This window comes from Hevea brasiliensis, chromosome 12, assembly GCF_030052815.1.
Source record: "Hevea brasiliensis isolate MT/VB/25A 57/8 chromosome 12, ASM3005281v1, whole genome shotgun sequence".
Classification (NCBI taxonomy): domain Eukaryota; kingdom Viridiplantae; phylum Streptophyta; class Magnoliopsida; order Malpighiales; family Euphorbiaceae; genus Hevea; species Hevea brasiliensis.
This window is the reverse complement of record NC_079504.1, coordinates 25,035,673-25,055,566: the sequence shown is the minus strand read 5'-3', so window position 1 is coordinate 25,055,566 and position 19,894 is coordinate 25,035,673. Positions and strand designations below refer to the sequence as shown.

At 38.1% G+C, this 19,894-nt stretch overlaps 2 protein-coding genes across 2 annotated transcripts in view; both read left to right on the top strand.

The window, feature by feature from the left end:
- The window catches only part of LOC131171149 (BTB/POZ domain-containing protein At1g21780-like), a 2,382-nt gene extending 491 nt beyond the window's left edge, over window positions 1-1,891 (top strand). The window contains exons 2-4 of the mRNA XM_058130612.1: window positions 3-98; window positions 653-771; window positions 1,046-1,891. Of these exons, the coding sequence (XP_057986595.1) occupies window positions 3-98; window positions 653-771; window positions 1,046-1,675 (845 nt within the window). The 3' untranslated portion in view covers window positions 1,676-1,891. The remainder of the gene's footprint in view (window positions 1-2; window positions 99-652; window positions 772-1,045) is intronic.
- Window positions 1,892-3,199: 1,308 nt separating this feature from the next.
- On the top strand, window positions 3,200-3,924 carry LOC110640443 (defensin Ec-AMP-D2). The gene is made up of 2 exons (XM_021791753.2): window positions 3,200-3,308; window positions 3,576-3,924. The coding sequence occupies exons 1-2, from the start codon at window positions 3,248-3,250 to the stop codon at window positions 3,746-3,748; spliced, it is 234 nt and encodes a 77-aa protein (XP_021647445.1). The 5' UTR covers window positions 3,200-3,247; the 3' UTR covers window positions 3,749-3,924.
- The last annotated feature ends 15,970 nt before the right edge of the window (window positions 3,925-19,894 follow it).

The window sequence follows — 19,894 nt, the reverse complement described above, 5'->3', positions numbered from 1 at the left end:
AGAGCCATCTCGAGTTTCCATAGAGAAACCTCCTATTGCTACATTTATTCTTCGTGTTTTTAATGCTCGAGCTAACCGCGCGCCCTATATCTCTACTGGTATGATTTCATTTCTCTTGCTTATATTTTTGGTGTTATTGCTTATCTTTTTTTAATTTTTGTGATATATATATGGTTGGATTTGCTCGATTAAAAAAAATTATATATAATAGTAGAAAAAACATATTGCATGTAAATTTTGGATAAATTTTGGAGTCTTCCATGGTTGATTAAGTCTGTGCTGTCTTTCTGTCGTGTTCACTTTTCCTCTTGTTCTTGATGACAACATGGAAGCCTTTGCTTCTGAGTTATCAGTATTTTAGCGACTATTAATCTTTTAAATTGATATGTGGAAATTTTATACCATCATTGGGCATTTTCTTTTGATAACTCTTACATTTTCATAACAGCATACCATGGAATCTAGATACTCACTACGCCTGTCAAATTGTTACATGCATTAACAACATAGTAATAGTGATGTAATAAAAATCTTTAACCTGTTTAGTGCTTCCAATAAGCAATGGTGAATTTCCTGTATGTTATATTGCAAAGCTTGTGGTTGATATGAGTGCAGCAGTTATAAATATTTTCCTGTTACGCTCATCATACAGTTCACGAAAGATTGCTGCGAACAAGCGATGACTTTGTCTGGCCTGTTGATTCCACCTTTCATGATCGCTTCATCATTGATGTCGAGTTTCTAGACCTCAAGATCTGGCACCTTCTGAATGTAAGCTCCTTTACATTATCATCTTTGATGTGATATGGTGTCGGTCTGCATGAATGTATCTCTTTTAGGCTCCGTTTGTTTTGCGTAATCTAATTTCTTCGATTGCACTTCAATTCCTAATGCTTTCAAATAATTAATCTAAAAGAATCAATAAATATTTGGCAATAAGCGTAGCAATTGGCATGTTTATATATATGCATGCTCTTTTTACATGAAAGTTATAGCCTTGCTGGTTCCTCTTCAAACCTTTGATCTTTCCTTGCTGAAAATACAGGGTGGGGAAGCCAGTTCCATATGGCCTAGTGATGGTATGATGCAGTCTATTTCAACCCAAAGCACACTTAGACGTCTCTCTCGCATGCTGGATGAAGCCATCCATGCTGATGTTACGATCCACACTGCTGATGGCACTTTAAGAGCACATAAAGCAATTCTTGCTGCAAGTTCACCTGTTTTCCAGAGCATGTTTCATCATGACTTCAAGGAAAAAGAGTCCTCTACAATCAACATAGAAGACATGTCAACGGAGTCTTGCATGGCTTTTCTCAGTTACTTGTATGGAACAATTAAACAAGAGGATTTCTGGAAACACCGTTTAGCATTGCTCGAGGCTGCGAACAAATATGATAATGCAGACCTTAAAGATGCTTGTGAGGAGAGCCTCGTGGAAGATATCAATACTGGAAATGTACTTGACAGGCTGCAAGAGGCCTGGCTTTACCAGTTGGACAAGCTGAAGAAAGGATGCTTGGCATACTTATTTGATTTTGGCAAGGTATATGATGCTAGAGAAGAAATCAACAGCTTTTTCAGGCAAGCAGACAGGGAATTGATTCTGGAAATGTTCCAAGAAGTCTTTACAATTAGGAAACCAGTATATAATTTACCTTGTGAAGTCCTCTAAAGAAGTGGTTACTGTTACATAGTTGCGTATAATGTGAAGTTTGTTTTTCTGTTTGTCATTGAGCAGTGGTGTTCAGGGTGTGAAGGTTTGTTTGTGCAGTTGTAACTAACGCAGAATTTCACTAAAGGATAGTGTAACTACAAAATTTGTTTGTAGTAATTTGTGTAATATAAATTTGTCTTTTATATACTTAGATATAAATTTCATTTTTAACTATTTTTTGTGAATTCATCTTCTATAAGATTTTTTTTTTATATAATTATCAAAATAAAACCCTAATTAAAATTAAATATTTCCCTTTTTTTTTTTTTGAGAGTTTACAAGCATCTTTCTAGCCTTTACATAAATGGTCAAAAACCGTTTGCCATGGAAATTAGGGGTATCACTGTATCAGGAAATATTCCTGTGGGAAGCTATAATCCATGTGATAAATGTTCGGATGGAAACAAATCTTTAAATTTTCTTTTTATTTTTTTATTTTTTCACGTGTGTAGGAAGGAAGATTTGAACCTTATTATTGCTCAAATTTTTTTTTTAAAAAATTTTTGTTCCATCTAGATAAAAGTATTACCCAGAAAATATAAAATATAAATTTTAATTTAATAATATTAAAATTATATTTAATATTATGAATTCTCAAATTAAATGAAATGAAAAAGAAAATCCATAAGATACACATAGAGTAACTTTTTGAGAGGGAAGGAATGATACTGTGATGAGAAAAGAATGCAAGAAAAGAAAAACAAGGGATGAAAGAAAGCGAATAATTAAAGTGTGAGAAGAGGTGTGCTCAAAAGCAGTAGGACAGATCTAATCACTCTTTAACTTTTTAAATTATCATAATGTGAAAGCTATTTGCATTAGTGCGGCCTGATCGAGTATTCATCAACTCTAAAACATCCAGATAAAAAGTGATCATATATATATATATATATATATATATATATATATATATCTTTTGGGTGCTGTGGACAAACCTTTGATTAATCTATAGAAATATTCACTTGTATTTTGGAATCAACAAGACTGTATTATACTACTGTCAATTAAATTAAAATATACATCAGCTCTTATAATTTTAAATGAGTTTGATTCGATTCTTCGATTTTGTTGATTATTATTATTTTTTAATTTAAATTTTTTATTATTTTAATTTAATTTAATTCAGAATCACCGACTAATTTCATCCTATTTAAACGTTAAATAAAAGAAACGTATTTTTCTCATTTAATATATAAGTTTTGTCTTTAATTAGACTAAAAAATGGACTTAATTAATATAAAGCAGGAAAAAACTGCCCATAATACCATTTTTTTTAAAAAAAAGTTTTGCATCCTTTTTTTTTCAAAGGTTTTGTTGCCTTTACCTTTTTTTCTCTGTACATGATTTCACTTTATCTGGATCATTCGAAGGAAAACATGGTGATCTGTCACTTGTTACAGATGTCCCTTATTCAAGAAAAACCCAGGTGATTCGTCACTTTATATTACTATATATGTATATATATCTATATAAGACCATGCATGGATGCCCTCCATGCACTAGCTAGCCCTTCTCTGTCTGTTAGTGATCATGAAGAATCCAATGCGACTATTCTCCGTCGTTTTCCTTCTCTTGCTGCTTGTGGCCACGGGTAAGTGGTAACTCTCCACTCATTCTCTAATATTCTACTTGCTTGTGATATCCATGACCATTGATCGATTCAAATTAATAACGAGGTTCTTGCAACACATATATATATACATATATATATAAAGTTTAAACTTATAAATCTCACTTAACTTGAAGTCATATTACTTTAGTGACATCACTCTTCCATTAACCTACTAAAAAAACTTGTAATTCTCTTCTAAATAACTGCATGCAGTATAATAATAATGATGATCTGGTGGTTGAACAGAGATGGGGCCAATAATGGTTGCTGAGGCCAGGACATGCGAGTCTCAGAGCCATCGATTTAAGGGCATATGCATTCGGCACAGCAACTGCGCTACTATTTGCCAAACTGAAGGCTTCCATGGAGGACACTGCCGAGGGCTACGCCGTCGCTGCTTCTGCACTAAGCATTGTTAGTCAATATATATGAGGACAAGCAAATCATACGTTATCCTCTTCACTGGGGCTTTGTGAGCTTCAGAATAAGATTATGGTTCGTGCGTTTGTCATATGTGATCCTTAATTAAGTATGTGTTAACCCTGTTTTGGCTTAATTTGTATTTCTTTAATGAGACTATGATTCTGCTTATCTATCTCTGCTGTCACAATCCAGGAGATTCAAACTTATTGAATATTTTTCGTTGCTCTCAATTGACAATTAATTGTGTTCCACGAAAATAAAAGTGATTTTTTTTTTTCACCGAGTTTCAGTACATATATTTAACCCTGGAAATGACAAACTAAACCACGACTACCTAACAAAAATAAAAGGAGCCAGCTAGAGTCGTAGCAAGCAGCAAATCCCATCCAAAAGAGCTACACAGCAAATTAGAACCAAGCAATGAAATCCTCAATACAGTTTATCCCCTTGCTCTGAGATAAAAAAAAAAAAAAAAAAAAAAATATATATATATATATATATATATATATATATATATATATATATATATATATGCAGTTAGCTTCCCGAAGAGTATGCTGAACAAGGACAGTAGGAAGTGATTAATACTGCAGACAGTGGAATTGAGATTCGAGGACAAATGCCAAGGAGCATCATCACGATGTCGAAAACCAAGATTCAGAAGGGCAATGCCTATTGAGCATGAAAATAATGTAGATAAAAGAACCCATGCTCTCTCCCAAAACTCCCCCAGTAACACCAGGACTCGGCTTCCTAAGAGAGGATCCATCAACATTTTATTTGTATCAATTTGGAGCAAAGAGCGACTATGACATAAACACTTATTTAATAGGTAAATTCCCTAATTCATAATAGATTAAGTTTAAATAAGAAAAATCCTATAAATAATAATAGTATATCCATATTCGTAAAAAAAAAAAAAAGAAAGAAGCTCTCAATCACAATAAGACACAAAACAGAATCATGGAGCAAAAAGAGGAAGTTGTGAATTCCTTGTTATTGAAAATAAACTCAATTCTAGCAAGCCAAATAGACCATACAATAATGTAGAATTCATATCAACATGATTTCTAGTGTTAGATCTCTCATGGAATGCACACTATTCACAGGTTGATTGTATTGGAAAGCTTAGGATTTTTAGTTGAGAGACTTATATTAAGTTTTTTTCTTACTTTTTTATCTTAATAAAATATCTTGCTTATCAAATAAAAAGAAAAAAAGCACGGAAACAAACATTATACTGGGAAATAATGTTAAATTATTTATACCCTATAAATTAAATATGATTGTAACACCCCTGATTTTTTATATATTATTATTGGGCTTCGTGTAGGTATCCTCAATTCGCGGAAATTCGACAGTTGTCCGGATCTGTGAATTTCCGGCCAGACAGACTCTAGGAAAAGTCTCCGAATTGGATCGAGGTTTTGGCTACCCCACCATTGTCAGGCATCCCGAGCGCGTTCCCGAAATCGGAATCGGCAAAGGTAAACCCGAACCTTGCTTTTTCGTAATTTTCTAGTGCTTAAATAGGATTAAAAATCCATAAAATATTCGTGGTAGCTTAGAAAATTACGATTCTTTTTGCAATAGCTTAGTAATATTTCTAAGGACCGCGAGGCAGAGTTTTATAATTTTTAGAGCTTATTTGAGCAGTTTTTGCAAAAATGATCAAATATAAGGACTAAATTGAAATTTTACATATTGTGATGAATGATTGATTTAATGGGCGGGAGAGGTGTGGCGTGATTGAGTTGTGGATATGTGGATATAGAAGTGTGTTTTAAGCCCTTTGCGGGTTGGGTAGGTCCTAGGTATAGGGAGACTCTGCGGATTTTACGTGCAATTAGGGCGTGTTGGTCTTTTCCTTGTTTGTATGGAGTCAAATTTATTAAATGATTGTAATAAAATTGTCGGAGTGGCAGGATAGCCTTCTTCCTCCGCCGCCTCGGTGACCACCGTCAAGTGCGTGAGTAGAATATTAATTTTAATTGTAATTTCGATATTATTATATGTTCACATGCCCATGCATCACTTATATGTATATATTTATGTAGTTAAACTCTAGGCACGATTTTGATGCATTGATAAATGTTAAAGTGCCATGTATGTTGTTGTGGTAATTTGGAGCGGTGTGCGTGCGTTGGCGTGCGTGTGATGTGGTGTGGACTATGGATAGGGCGGGTAGACACGGCTTGAGTTCTTGTTTGGGACCCGGTCCTTGGTAGACACGGCTTGAGTTCTTATTTGGGACCCGATTTGGTATTTAAGTGGAAGTCCGAGTGAGTTCTTGGCACGAGTTGGATTTAAGAGAGTGTATGGGGATCGGCTCCATATATTATGATTGATGTTACGAGTGCGTGAGTGCTCCAAATTACCTTTTGATGTTATGATGTGAAAATGATGTGGATGTTGCATTTCACTCTCTGAGTGCATTAGATTTAGATAGTTATAGAGATTATGGTTAAAATTGATATTTTACTCTCGAGTCGACGCTCACTTCTGTTAATTATTTTTTTCAGGCTAAAGTAGGATTTTATTTTTGGTTAACATGATTTTCTCCTTCGCATGTTTTTTATCAATATTTGTTTAATTTTATTTACTCCTAGAATTTCCGCATGTGTTAGAAGTATTTATTTTATTATGGTCTGTAATATTATTATCATGTTGGACCTGTAAACGTATAATGATATGTATGTTTGATGGATTGGATGAGGAGTGAGCTCCCATTTATTTTATGAGGATATGAGTATGTGGAGGGTGAGTGAGCTCCCAATTGAGTATTTATTATGTTTACAGGTCCCGTTGGAAAGTCCTTATTATGGCAGGACTATGTCCGTTTGGTTTCTTGAAATTGGGCCCAAATGGGCCTTAGAGTTGGGTTAATGAACAGTTAGGCTTACTACGGGCCTCGGGGGCTTTAGGCTGGCCCAGGTCCTAGTGCCGGTCTGGCCCATAGGTTGGGTCGTGACAAATGTGGTATCAGAGCTTAGGCTCCAGATTCATAGGGAAAAATCATCTAAGTGTTGGGAAGAGTCTACTAGGAGTCACATGCGGAGTATAGGTTTCTATTTCGTCTTTTCCTGTAATTCTTTGTTTCTAGATTCTACGTTATACCTTGGGAAATATAAGATTACCTCAGTTAGTGTCTTGATTTTCGTGGAGTACATAGAAATGTGAAATAGAGTTAGTAGACATTTGAGGTCTATCATGAGGATACGTACTCCAAGAAATGTTATATTTTTGTCGGTATGGGTTTAAATGGTGTGCCCATTTAGGTGTAAGGCACAGTACATAAAAGTGAGTCTTAAAAATGCAGTTGCCTAGATAAGGATGAGGATACCACTCTGGCGGTCATCGGTAGATGACCCGTCGAGAATAAGTTTGTGATAATAGAAGATTCATGAGAGATAAGAAATTAGGAGACCTAGTGCAGCCGGGGCGTATCGTAGTAACTATACAATGTTCTCGATGTACGCTCTGTAAGCTGCGATTCTGATGCGACATGAGATTATTGTGTAGAGCTGCGTGCATCCCCATGGTGCTCCATAATGAGGGTGTTTGAGATGGCTTCTGTTTTGAGTACGATTATGCGGAAGCGAGTTCTATATTTGCGAGAGGAGTTGGGAACTCTGGCTAAGAGTCTAGAGTTAGAATATTGAAAGGTCACGGTTGGGTGATAACTAGAGTCGGTGACTCGATTACTGACATGAGCTAGAGTTACATCAAGAGTTGCCATCAGACCAGAGGTTTCAGACTAGTTGCAAAGTAAAGGTGACACTTATAGAGTGAGAATAGTATACTTTGTGTGTATCAGTATGGAATAAAGTACAACTCTACTACCTAGAAGGTCGAAACTATGAATTGATGATTTATAGAGCTATGATATGATAAAAGAGTCATTAACTTGACATGGTTACGGCAAGGTGGTAGATGTAGTACCTTTGTTGCAGCAAGTTAGGATATAGTCCTATCTTTTCAGAATGGATCGAAGGTTATTACTGATAATGATGACTTATGGAATAGTGTCCCAGATGGGACTGTAGAGTGTGGTAGAGAGTAGTTGGCTCGGGTATCCTAGAGAGGATACAAGTTCCATTATAGGAATCATATATAATCGAGATCACGATGGATGTAAATCCTTTGAATTGGATGACGGTTTGGGTGCGAAATCTTAAGTTTTGGAATTGAGTAAACATGGAAAATAATAATAATAATAATAGTGTTAAGAGTAATAAATTAGCGAAGATAAATCACGGAAGGCCAATGGATAAAGAAAGTGCGGAATGAAAGTTTGGGCAATTGATTGCGGATGCAATATAATCTAAATGCTAGTGGAAGTACTAGCTAGAGTGGTCAAAGGACCAAATCGAGTACGGACATATGATAGCAGCGATAGAGACTACGAAAGATATAGTTAGCAAGTACAGCTATTATGTTAGGAAGAAGAATGGAACCAGGGATAGTCAAGTTCTATTTTGGGTAAGACAAAGGAAATAAATGAAAGGACAACCTAAAGAGCGCATAATAAAAGGAACAAAGTTAAGATATAGGATAGGCTAAGTGTTATTCTTGGCAAGGAGAATGACAAGGATGGAAAACCCAAAATGGGACCACATTAGTGAGAAAAGTGATGGAGGTATGGAATACAATAATAATGAGTAAATGTTAGAAGGTGTGCGATGGTATTGCGGACTACCTAAATAGGTAGAGAAAGAGAAGTTAGTAAGCGATAAGTTGAATAAAAGTCGAGTCTAAGGGATCAAATAGGTATGATGAGGAAAAGAATGATAGATAATGACACATAGGTTTTAGGTTAGACTTTTGAGATAGTGAGAAGGTAGTTAGAGGTTCGTTATGAATGTCGAGCAAACATTTTTAGTGTGATCAATGAATCACTTTGTAGTGAAGCAATAACGACGGGACAATAGTAGGGGTAGAAACGAAAAGTGACAAGTGCGGATGGTTATAAATCGAGAAAGTTCAAGGATCAAATTAATGACCCTAGATAAGGGTGGAATTAGTTTTGGAATAATTTATTAGTGAGAGAAATCTTTCAGAATCAACAAAAGTTAATGGCACAATAAAACGATGATAGATATGAATCATAGGTCGAGTATAAGTAAAGTTAATAAATTATAAAATATTATGTCAAGAAGGAAAATGGTACGAAAGGGTTCATGCAGATGATACCTTATAGGTAGAGCATAATTGTGCTAGGAGATGATGAAATTTGGAGAGAAAGACCAAGAAACTTAGGTGAAACGTTATAATATGACAATCGGGTGTAGTTGAATATAAGAGGATATTTTCTTTCTTTTCAAGTTTAGCTTGTGCTTTTGGTTCTAGAAGGTTATATAAGGAACAGAAACTGAGTCAAGGAGACCTAGTTATTGAGAGTTTAGTAGGCACAAATTCATACATAATTTCCTGATATGAGAATGACAGTAAGTGCATACCTAGTATTAAGTATGAAAGGACGAACAAAGTAATGACAGGAGTTAAATTGAGTTAGCTACTAAGGCTTGCAACTGTTTTAAACTATGAGCTGGAGGAAGTACTATTTATGGTTGAGATTCAATAGATGAAATTGTTGCTGATGGGTAATTTGAGGTTGAAGTTTAGAAAGCTATGGGCAGTATATATGATTATATTAAGGAGAATGAACACGTGAAGTATCTTGTTTGGAATTAAGGCATGACACATATTTCCTACAGCCGTGTTAGTTCAGATGGAACTTATAGTTTATGGGGCTCATATTCATCCAGGATAAGCAATTTCCTACTAAGGCTGATAGGGAATGATAATGTTCTGATAGTTAAGTTGGAAAAAAAAAAAAAAGGGATGCAAGAAAAAAAAAAAAAATTTCTATGGGTAATTATAAGTGTTACATAAGGTGAAGAATGTGCTGGTAGGAGTAAATCATAGGGTTAGAATTCTTGAAGTAATGAAACTAGTATTCAAGATAAGACTAAGAAATAAAAAGAAAGTTAAAGTTGATGATGGGATAGACATCTTTGAAGGAAAAGGTGTAAGGATGAGATAGGACTAAAATTAAGGAATAAGTACAGCAGGTTGAAATGATACCAACAATACCAAAAATAGGAAAAGGGAAGTGGATAAGATGCAAAGGACAGGAAGAGAGCTCGATAGAGTCAGTTATAATGATGAGGATAAGGAGTGTCTAACCATTGCCCCTGTGTTAACACTACCTATGAGCGGTGAAGGATACAGGTGTCTTGTGACGCCTCGAGTTGGCCTAGGGTGTGTTTTGATGCGGAATGGAAAAGTAGTGGCTTATGCTTCAAGGCGGTGAAGAGGCATGAGCGAACTATCCCACCCATGATTTGGAAATGGCGGTGTATTCTTTGCACTAAAAATGGAGACACTACTGTATGGTGAAGTGTGAGAGATATACACCGACCATAAGAGTTTGAAGTACATCTTCCAACAGAGGGATTTAAACTTGAGGCAGAGGAGATGGATGAAGCTTCGAAGACTATGATTGCCCCATCGGTACCACCACAGGAAGGCCAATGTAGTAGCGGATGCTTTAAGCGAGAAAATCTTACAGCGGTTTGGCGCACATTTCACAGAGAAGAGAGTTGATTCGGGAGGTACATGAGTTGATTGATCAAGGTTTAATCCTTGATCTTTCAGATGATGGGGTATTGTTGGCTCACTTTTCAGTGAGGCCTTACTTGAGGGACGAGTTAGAGTTTCCAAAGACGAGACCAACAATTGATGAAGATCATAGAAAGAGTCTGACAAGGTGAAGGTGGTGAGTTTGGGTTTGCCAATGATGGCGCCCTAGTGCAAGGTTCTAGGATATGTGTGCCCGATGTGGACAACCTCAGAATGAAATCATGCGAGGCACACTATACACACACAAGATATCCACCTGAGTTCCACCATGATGTATCATAATGTGAAAGATAGCTACTGGTGGAATGGCATGAAGAGAGACATAGCAGACTTTGTGTCCAAGTGCTTGACTTGTTAGAAGGTGAAGTTTGAACACTAGAGACCGTCAGGGAAGCTGCAAGAGCTCTCTATCCCGGAATAGAAGTGGAAATGATCACTATGGATTTTGTGATAGGTTGCCTCGTACCACGCGAGGATATGATTCGATATGGGTAATTGTAGACCGCTTGACCAAATCAGCTCACTTCTTACCAGAAGACTACATACTACGTAGCACAGTATGCGGCTCTACATTAGAAATAGTCGATTGCATGGAGTTAAACTTCCATAATATCGACGAGAGGCCCCGATTCACTTCTCGATTTTGGAGAAAGTTGCAGAGGCACTTGGCACACTGATTGAACTTTAGTGCGGCTTTCCACCCTCGCAGACGGACAGATCGAAAGGACAATCCAAACAACGAAGACATGCTTCGCATGAGTGTTTTGGATTTTGGAGGTCAATCGGATGAGCTAGCTTTGGTGGAGTTTGCCTACAACAACGATTATCACTCCAGTATAGGGATGCCACCCTATGAGGCACTATATGGAAGTAAGTATAGGTCTCCTCTGTGTAGGACGGAAATGGGGGAAGCGAAGGTGCATGATGTAGACCTAGTGCAGTACACTTCAGAGATAGTTCCTTTAATCGAGCAACGACTTGACTTTCAAGAGGCGGAAGAGTTATGTAGACCCAGACGGAGGATGTGGAGTTTGCGGTGGCGACTATGTATTCTGAAGGTTTTTCCAATGAAGGAGTCATGAGATTTGGAAAGAATGGCAAGTTGGCACCTCGGTATATTGGACCTATTGAGGTTACTGATAGAGTTGGAGCAATTACCTAACGGTTGGAGCTACCACCCAACCTTTCTCACGTTCATCCCGTGTTTCACATCTCTATGCTCAGGAAATACATTCCCGATCCTTCTCATGTACTACAGTCGGATGTAATAGAACTAAAGGAGAACTTGACATTTGAGGAGCAACCTGTAGCCATAGTGGACTACCAAGTGAGACACTAAGATCAAAGCAGATCCTTATGGTTAAGGTTTTGTGGAGGAGCGATCGGTGGAAGAGTGCACTGGAGTCGAGCGGGACATGCGTAGCAAGTACCCATATCTGCTCAATGTGTAATCATGTACTTTATTACGCCTTGTGTAAAATTCGAGGACGAATTTTCTGTAAGGGGGAGAATGTAACACCCGATTTTTATATATTATTATTGGGCCGTGTAGGTATCCTCAATTCGCGAAATTCGGCGGTTGTCCAGGATCTGTGAATTTCCGGCCAGACAGACCAGCTACCGGAAAAGTCTCCGAATTGGATCGAGGTTTTGGCTACCCCACCATTGTCAGGCATCCCGAGCGCGTTCCTGAAATCGGAATCGGCAAAGGTAAACCCGAACCTTGCTTTTTCGTAATTTTCTAGTGCTTAAATAGGATTAAAAATCCATAAAATATTCGTGGTAGCTTAGAAAATTACGATTCTTTTTGCAATGGCTTAGTACTATGTCTAAGGACCGCGAGGCAGAGTTATATAAGATTTAGAGCTTATTAGAGCAGTTTTTGAAAAAATGATCAAATATAAGGACTAACTTGAACTTTTACATATTGTGATGACTGATGGATTTAATGGGCGGGAGGGGCTGTGTGGCGTGATTGAGTTGTGGATATGTGGATATAGAAGTGTGTTTTAAGCCCTTTGCGGGTTGGGTAGGTCCTAGGTATAGGGAGACTTCACGGATTTTCTACAATTAGGGCGTATTTGGTCTTTTTCCTTGTTTGTATGGAGTCAAATTTATTAAATGATTGTAATAAAATTGTCGGAGTGAGATGACCTTCTTCCTCCGCCCGCCTCGGTGACCACCACAAGTCTGTGAGTAGAATATTAATTTTAATTGTAATTTCGATATTATTATATGTTCAGCATGCCCATGCATCACTTATATGTATATATTTATGTAGTTAAACTCTAGGCACGATTTTTGATGCATTGATAAATGTTAAAGTGCCATGTATGTTGTTGTGGTAATTTGGAGCAGTGTGCGTGCGTTGGCGTGCGTGTGATGTGGTGTGGACTATGGATAGGACGGGTAGACACGGCTTGAGTTCTTCACTGGGACCCGGTCCTTCGGGGTAGACACGGCTTGAGTTCTTATTTGGGACCCCGATTTGGTATTTAAGTGGAAGTCCGAAATGAGTTCTTCACGGCACCAAAGTTGGATTTAAGAGAGTCAGATAGGGATCGGCTCCATATATTATGATTGATGTTACAGGGTGCGTGAGTGCTCCAAATTACCTTTTTGATGTTATGATGTGAAAATGATGTGGATGTTGCATTTCACTCTACAGGGTGCATTAGATTTAGATAGTTATAGAGATTATGGTTAAAATTGATATTTTACTCTCTGAGTCGAACGCTCACTCCTGTTCAATATTTTTTCAGGCTACAGGAGGATTTTATTTTTGGTTAACCTGCTTTTCTCCTTCGCAGGTTGTTTATCAATATTTGTGTAATTTTATTTACTCCTAGAATTTCCGCATGTGTTAGAAGTATTTATTTGATTATGGTCTGTAATATTATTATCATGTTGGACCTGTAAACATATAATGATATGTATGTTTGATGGATTGGATGAGGGAGCTGAGCTCCCATTTATTTTTATGAGGATATGAGTATGTGGAGGGTGAGCTGAGCTCCCCAATTGAGTATTTATTATGTTTACAGGTCCCGTTGGAAAGTCCATTTTATGGCCGGACTCTGTCCGTTTGGTTTATTGAAATTGGGCCCAAATGGGCCTTAGAGTTGGGTTAATGAACAGTTAGGCTTACTACGGGCCTCGGGGGCTTTAGGCTGGCCCAGGTCCTAGTGCCGGTCCGGCCCATAGGTTGGGTCGTGACAAATGTGGTATCAGAGCTTAGGCTCCAGATTCATAGGGAAAAATCATCTAAGTGTTGGGAAGAGTCTACTAGGAGTCACATGCGGAGTATAGGATTCTGTTTCGTCTTTTCCTGTAATTTTTTGTTTCTAGATTCTACGTTATACCTCGGGAAATATAAGATTACCTCAGTTAGTGTCTTGATTTTCGTGGAGTACATAGAAATGTGAAATAGAGTTAGTAGACGTGTGAGGTCTATCATGAGGATACGTACTCCAAGAAATGTTATATTTTTGTCAGTATGGGTTTAAATGGTGTGCCCATTTCGTGTAAGGCACGAGTACATAAAAGTGAGTCTTAAAAGTACAGTTGCCCTAGATAAGGATGAGGATACCACTACTGGCAGTCATCAGTAGATGACCCAGTCAGAATAAGTTTGTGATAATAGAAGATTCATGAGAGATAAGAAATTAGGAGACCTAGTGCATCAGACGTAACGTAGTAACTATACAATGTTCTCGATGTCTGCTCTGTAAGCTGCAGATTACAGTACCGACATGAGTTTATTGGGTAGAGCTGCGTGCATCCCCATGGTGCTCCAGAATGAGGGTGTTTGAGATGGCTTCGCTTTGGTACGATTATGCGAGCGAGTTCTATATTTGCAGAGGAGTTGGGAACTCTGGCTAAGAGTCTAGAGTTAGAATATTGAAAGGTCACGGTTGGGTGATAACTAGAGTCATGACTCGATTACTGACATGAGCTAGAGTTACATCAAGAGTTGCCATCAGACCAGAGGTTTCGGACTAGTTGCAAAGTAAAGGTGACACTTATAGAGTGAGAATAGTATACCTTGTGTGTATCAGTATGGAATAAAGTACAACTCTACTACCTAGAGAAGGTCGAAACTATGAATTGATGATTTATAGAGCTATGATATGATAAAAGAGTCATTAACTTGACATGGTTATTTCAAGGTGGTAGATGTAGTACCTTTGTTGCGACAAGTTAGGATCTAGTCCTATATTTTGTGAATGGATCGAAGGTTATTACTGATAATGATGACTTATGGAATAGTGTCCCAGATGGGACTGTAGAGTGTGGTAGAGAGTAGTTGGCTCGGGTATCCTAGAGAGGATACAAGTTCCATTATAGGAATCATATATAATCAGATCACGATGGATGTAAATCCTTTGAATTGGATGACGGGTTTGGGTGCCCGAAATCTTAAGTTTTGGAATTGAGTAAACATGGAAAATAATAATAATAATAATAGTGTTAAGAGTAATAAATTAGCGAAGATAAATCACAGAAGGCCAATGGATAAAGAAAGTGCAGAATGAAAGTTTGGGCAATTGATTGCAGATGCAATATAATCTAAATGCTAGTGGAAGTACTAGCTAGAGTGGTCAAAGGACCAAATCGAGTAGCAGGACATATGATAACGCGATAGAGACTCAGAAGATATAGTTAGCAAGTACACTATTATGTTAGGAAGAAGAATGGAACCAGGATAGAATAGTCAAGTTCTATTTTGGGTAAGACAAAGGAAATAAATGAAAGGACAACCTAAAGAGCGCATAATAAAAGGAACAAAGTTAAGATATAGGATAGGCTAAGTGTTATTCTTGGCAAGGAGAATGACAAGGATGGAAAACCCAAAATGGGACCACATTAGTGAGAAAAGTGATGGAGGTATGGAATACAATAATAATGAGTAAATGTTAGAAGGTGTGCGATGGTATTGCGGACTACCTCAATAGGTAGAGAAAGAGAAGTTAGTAAGCGATAAGTTGAATAAAAGTCAGTCTAAGGGATCAAATAGGTATGATGAGAGGAAAAGAATGATAGATAATGACACATAGGTTTTAGGTTAGACTTTTGAGATAGTGAGAAGGTAGTTAGAGGTTAGTTATGAATGTCAGGCAAACATTTTTAGTGTGATCAACAGAATCACTTTGTAGTGAAGCAATAACGACAGGACAATAGTAGGGGTAGAACGAAAAGTGACAAGTCCGGATGGTTATAAATCAAGAGAAAGTTCAAGGATCAAATTAATGACCCTAGATAAGGGTGGAATTAGTGTTGGAATAATTTATTAGTGAGAGAAATCTTTCAGGAATCAACAAAAGTTAATGGCACAATAAAAACGATGATAGATATGAATCATAGGTCGAGTATAAGTAAAGTTAATAAATTATAAAATATTATGTCAAGAAGGAAAATGGTACAGTAAAGGGTTCATGCAGATGATACCTTATAGGTAGAGCATAATTGTGCTAGGAGATGATGAAATTTGGAGAGAAAGACCAAGAAACTTAGGTGAAACGTTATAATATGACAATCGGGTGTAGTTGAATATAAGAGGATATTTTCTTTCTTTTCAAGTTTAGCTTGTGCTTTTGGTTCTAGAAGGTTATATAAGGAACAGAACCGAGTCAAGGAGACCTAGTTATTGAGAGTTTAGTAGGCACAAATTCATACATAATTTCCTGATATGAGAATGACAGTAAGTGCATACCTATTATTAAGTATGAAAGGACGAACAAAGTAATGACAGGAGTTAAATTGAGTTAGCTACTAAGGCTTGGATCTGTTTTAATCTATGAGGTGGTGGTAGTAATATTTATTTTTGATATTCAATAGATGAAATTGTTGATGGGTAATTTGAGGTTGAAGTTTAGAAAGCTATGGGCGATATATGATTATATTAAGGAGAATGAACACGTGAAGTATCTTGTTTGGAATTAAGGCATGACACATATTTCCTACAGTGTTAGTTCGGATGGAACTTATATTTTATTGGGCTAATATTAATCCAGGATAAGCAATTTCATAATAAGGCTGATAGTTATTGATAATGTTCTGTTAGTTAATTTGTAAAAAAAAAAAAAAGGGATGCAAGAAAAAAAAAAAAAATTTCTATGGGTAATTATAAGTGTTACATAAGGTGAAGAATGTGCTGGTAGGAGTAAATCATAGGGTTAGAATTCTTGAAGTAATGAAACTAGTATTCAAGATAAGACTAAGAAATAAAAAGAAAGTTAAAGTTGATGATGGGATAGACATCTTTGAAGGAAAAGGTGTAAGGATGAGATAGGACTAAAATTAAGGAATAAGTACAAAGAGTTGAAATGATACCAACAATACCAAAAATAGGAAAAGGGAAGTGGATAAGATGCAAAGGACAGGAAGAGAGCTCGATAGAGTCAGTTATAATGATGAGGATAAGGAGTGTCTAACCACTGCCCCTGTGTTAACACTACCTATGAGCGGTGAAGGATACACCGTGTACTGTGACGCCTTCAGAGTTGGCCTAGGGTGTGTTTTGATGCGGAATGGAAAAGTAGTGGCTTATGCTTCAAGGCAGCTGAAGAGGCATGAGCAGAACTATCCCACCCATGATTTGGAAATGGCGGTGTATTCTTTGCACTAAAAATGGAGACACTACCTGTATGGTGAAGTGTGAGAGTTATAGACAGACCATAAGAGTTTGAAGTACATCTTCCAACAGAGGGATTTAAACTTGAGACAGAGGAGTTGGATGTAGCTTCTGGAAGACTATGATTGCCCCATCCAGTACCACCCTGGGAAGGCCAATGTAGTAGCAGATGCTTTAAGCAGAAAATCTTACAGCGATTTGGCGCACATTTCAGCAGAGAAGAGACTGTTGATTCAGGAGGTACATGAGTTGATGGATCAAGGTTTAATCCTAGATCTTTCAGATGATGGGGTATTGTTGGCTCACTTTTCAGTGAGGCCAGACTTGAGGGACAGAGTTAGAGTTTCCCAGCTAAGAGACCAACAATTGATGTAGATTATAGATAGAGTACAAAGAAGGTGAAGGTGGTGAGTTTGGGTTTGCCAATGATGGCACCCTAGTGCAAGGTTCTAGGATATGTGTGCCCGATGTGGACAACCTCAGGAATGAAATCATGCGAGGCACACTATACACTGTACAGTATCCACCCAGGTTCCACCAAGATGTACCATGATGTGAAAGATAGCTATTGGTGGAATGGCATGAAGAGAGACATAGCCGACATTGTGTCCAAGTGCTTGACTTGTCGAAGGTGAAGTTTGAACACTAGAGACCGTCGAGGAAGCTGCAAGAGCTCCCTATCCCGAATAGAAGTGGGAAATGATCACTATGGATTTTGTGGATCAAGGTTGCCTCGTACCACGCGAGGATATGATTCGATATGGGTAATTGTAGACCGCTTGACCAAATCAGCTCACTTCTTACCAGAAGACTACATACTCTGGCACAAGATGCCCGGCTCTACATTCGAGAAATAGTCGATTGCATGGAGTTCCTGGCCCATAATATCTCGACAGGGCCCCGATTCACTTCTCGATTTTGGAGAAAGTTGCAGGAGGCACTTGGCACACGATTGAACTTTAGTGCGGCTTTCCACCCTCGCAGACGGACAAATCGAAGGACAATCCAAACACTGGAAGACATGCTTCGCATGAGTGTTTTGGATTTTGGAGGTCAATGGGATGAGCAGCTAGCTTTGGTGGAGTTTGCCTACAACAACAGTTATCACTCCAGCATAGGGATGCCACCCTATGAGGCATTATATGGAAGAAAGTATAGGTCTCCTCTGTGTAGGACGGAAATGGGGGAAGCGAAGGTGCATGATGTAGACCTAATGCAGTACACTTCAGAGATAGTTCCTTTAATCGAGAACGAGCAAAAAGCTTGACTTTCGAGGCGGAAGAGTTATGTAGACCCCAGACGGAGGGATGTGGAGTTTGCGTGGCGACTATGTATTCCTGAAGGTTTTTCCAATGAAGGGAGTCATGAGATTTGGAAAGAAGGGCAAGTTGGCACCTCGGTATATTGGACCTTTTGAGGTTACGGATAGAGTTGGAGCAGTTGCCTACCGGTTGGAGCTACCACCCAACCTTTCTCACGTTCATCCCGTGTTTCACATCTCTATGCTCAGGAAATACATTCCCGATCCTTCACATGTACTACGATCGGATGTAATAGAACTAAAGGAGAACTTGACATTTGAGGAGCAACTCAGAGCCATAGTGGACTACCAAGTGAGACAGCTAAGATCAAAACAGATCCTTATGGTTAAGGTTTTGTGGAGGAGCCAGTCAGTGGAAGAGTGCACCTGGGAGTCAGAACGGGACATGCGTAGCAAGTACCCTTATCTGTTCAATGTGTAATCATGTACTTTATTACGCTTGTGTAAAATTCGAGGACGAATTTTCTGTAAGGGGGAGAATGTAACACCCGATTTTTATATATTATTATTGGGCTTCGTGTAGGTATCCTCAATTCGCGAAAATTCGGCGGTTGTCCTGGATGCGTGAATTTCCGGCGACAGACCGACCTGGAAAAGTCTCGAATTGGATCGAGGTTTTGGCTACCCCACCATTGTCGGGCATCCCGCGCGTTCGAAATCGAATCGGCAAAGGTAAACCCGAACCTTGCTTTTTCGTAATTTTCTAGTGCTTAAATAGGATTAAAAATCCATAAAATATTCGTGGTAGCTTAGAAAATTACGATTCTTTTTGCAATAGCTTAGTAATATTTCTAAGGACCGCGAGGCAGAGTTTTATAATTTTTAGAGCTTATTTGAGCGTTTTGCAAAAATGATCAATTATAAGGACTAAATTGAAATTTTACATATTGTGATGAATGATTGATTTAATGGGCCCAGGAGGGGCTGTGTGACGTGATTGAGTTGTGGATATGTGGATATAGAAGTGTGTTTTAAGCCTTTTGCAGGTTGGGTAGGTCCTAGGTATAGGGGAGACTCTGCCGGATTTTCGGCACGAATTAGGACGTATTTGGTCTTTTTCCTTGTTTGTATGGAGTCAAATTTATTAAATGATTGTAATAAAATTGTCAGTGAGTGGCGATGACCTTCTTCCTCCGCCACTACCGGTGACCACCGTCAAGTCTGTGAGTAGAATATTAATTTTAATTGTAATTTCGATATTATTATATGTTCGATGCCCATGCATCACTTATATGTATATATTTATGTAGTTAAACTCTAGGCACGATTTTTGATGCATTGATAAATGTTAAAGTGCCATGTATGTTGTTGTGGTAATTTGGAGGCGGTGTCGTGCGTGCGTTGTGCGTGTGATGTGGTGTGGACTATGGATGGGCGGGTAGACACGGCTTGAGTTCTTGTTGGGACCGGTCCTTCGGGTAGACACGGCTTGAGTTCTTGGCAGGACCCGATTTGGTATTTAAGTGGAAGTCCGAAATGAGTTCTTCACGGCACGAGTTGGATTTAAGAGAGTCGTATGGGGATCGGCTCCCATATATTATG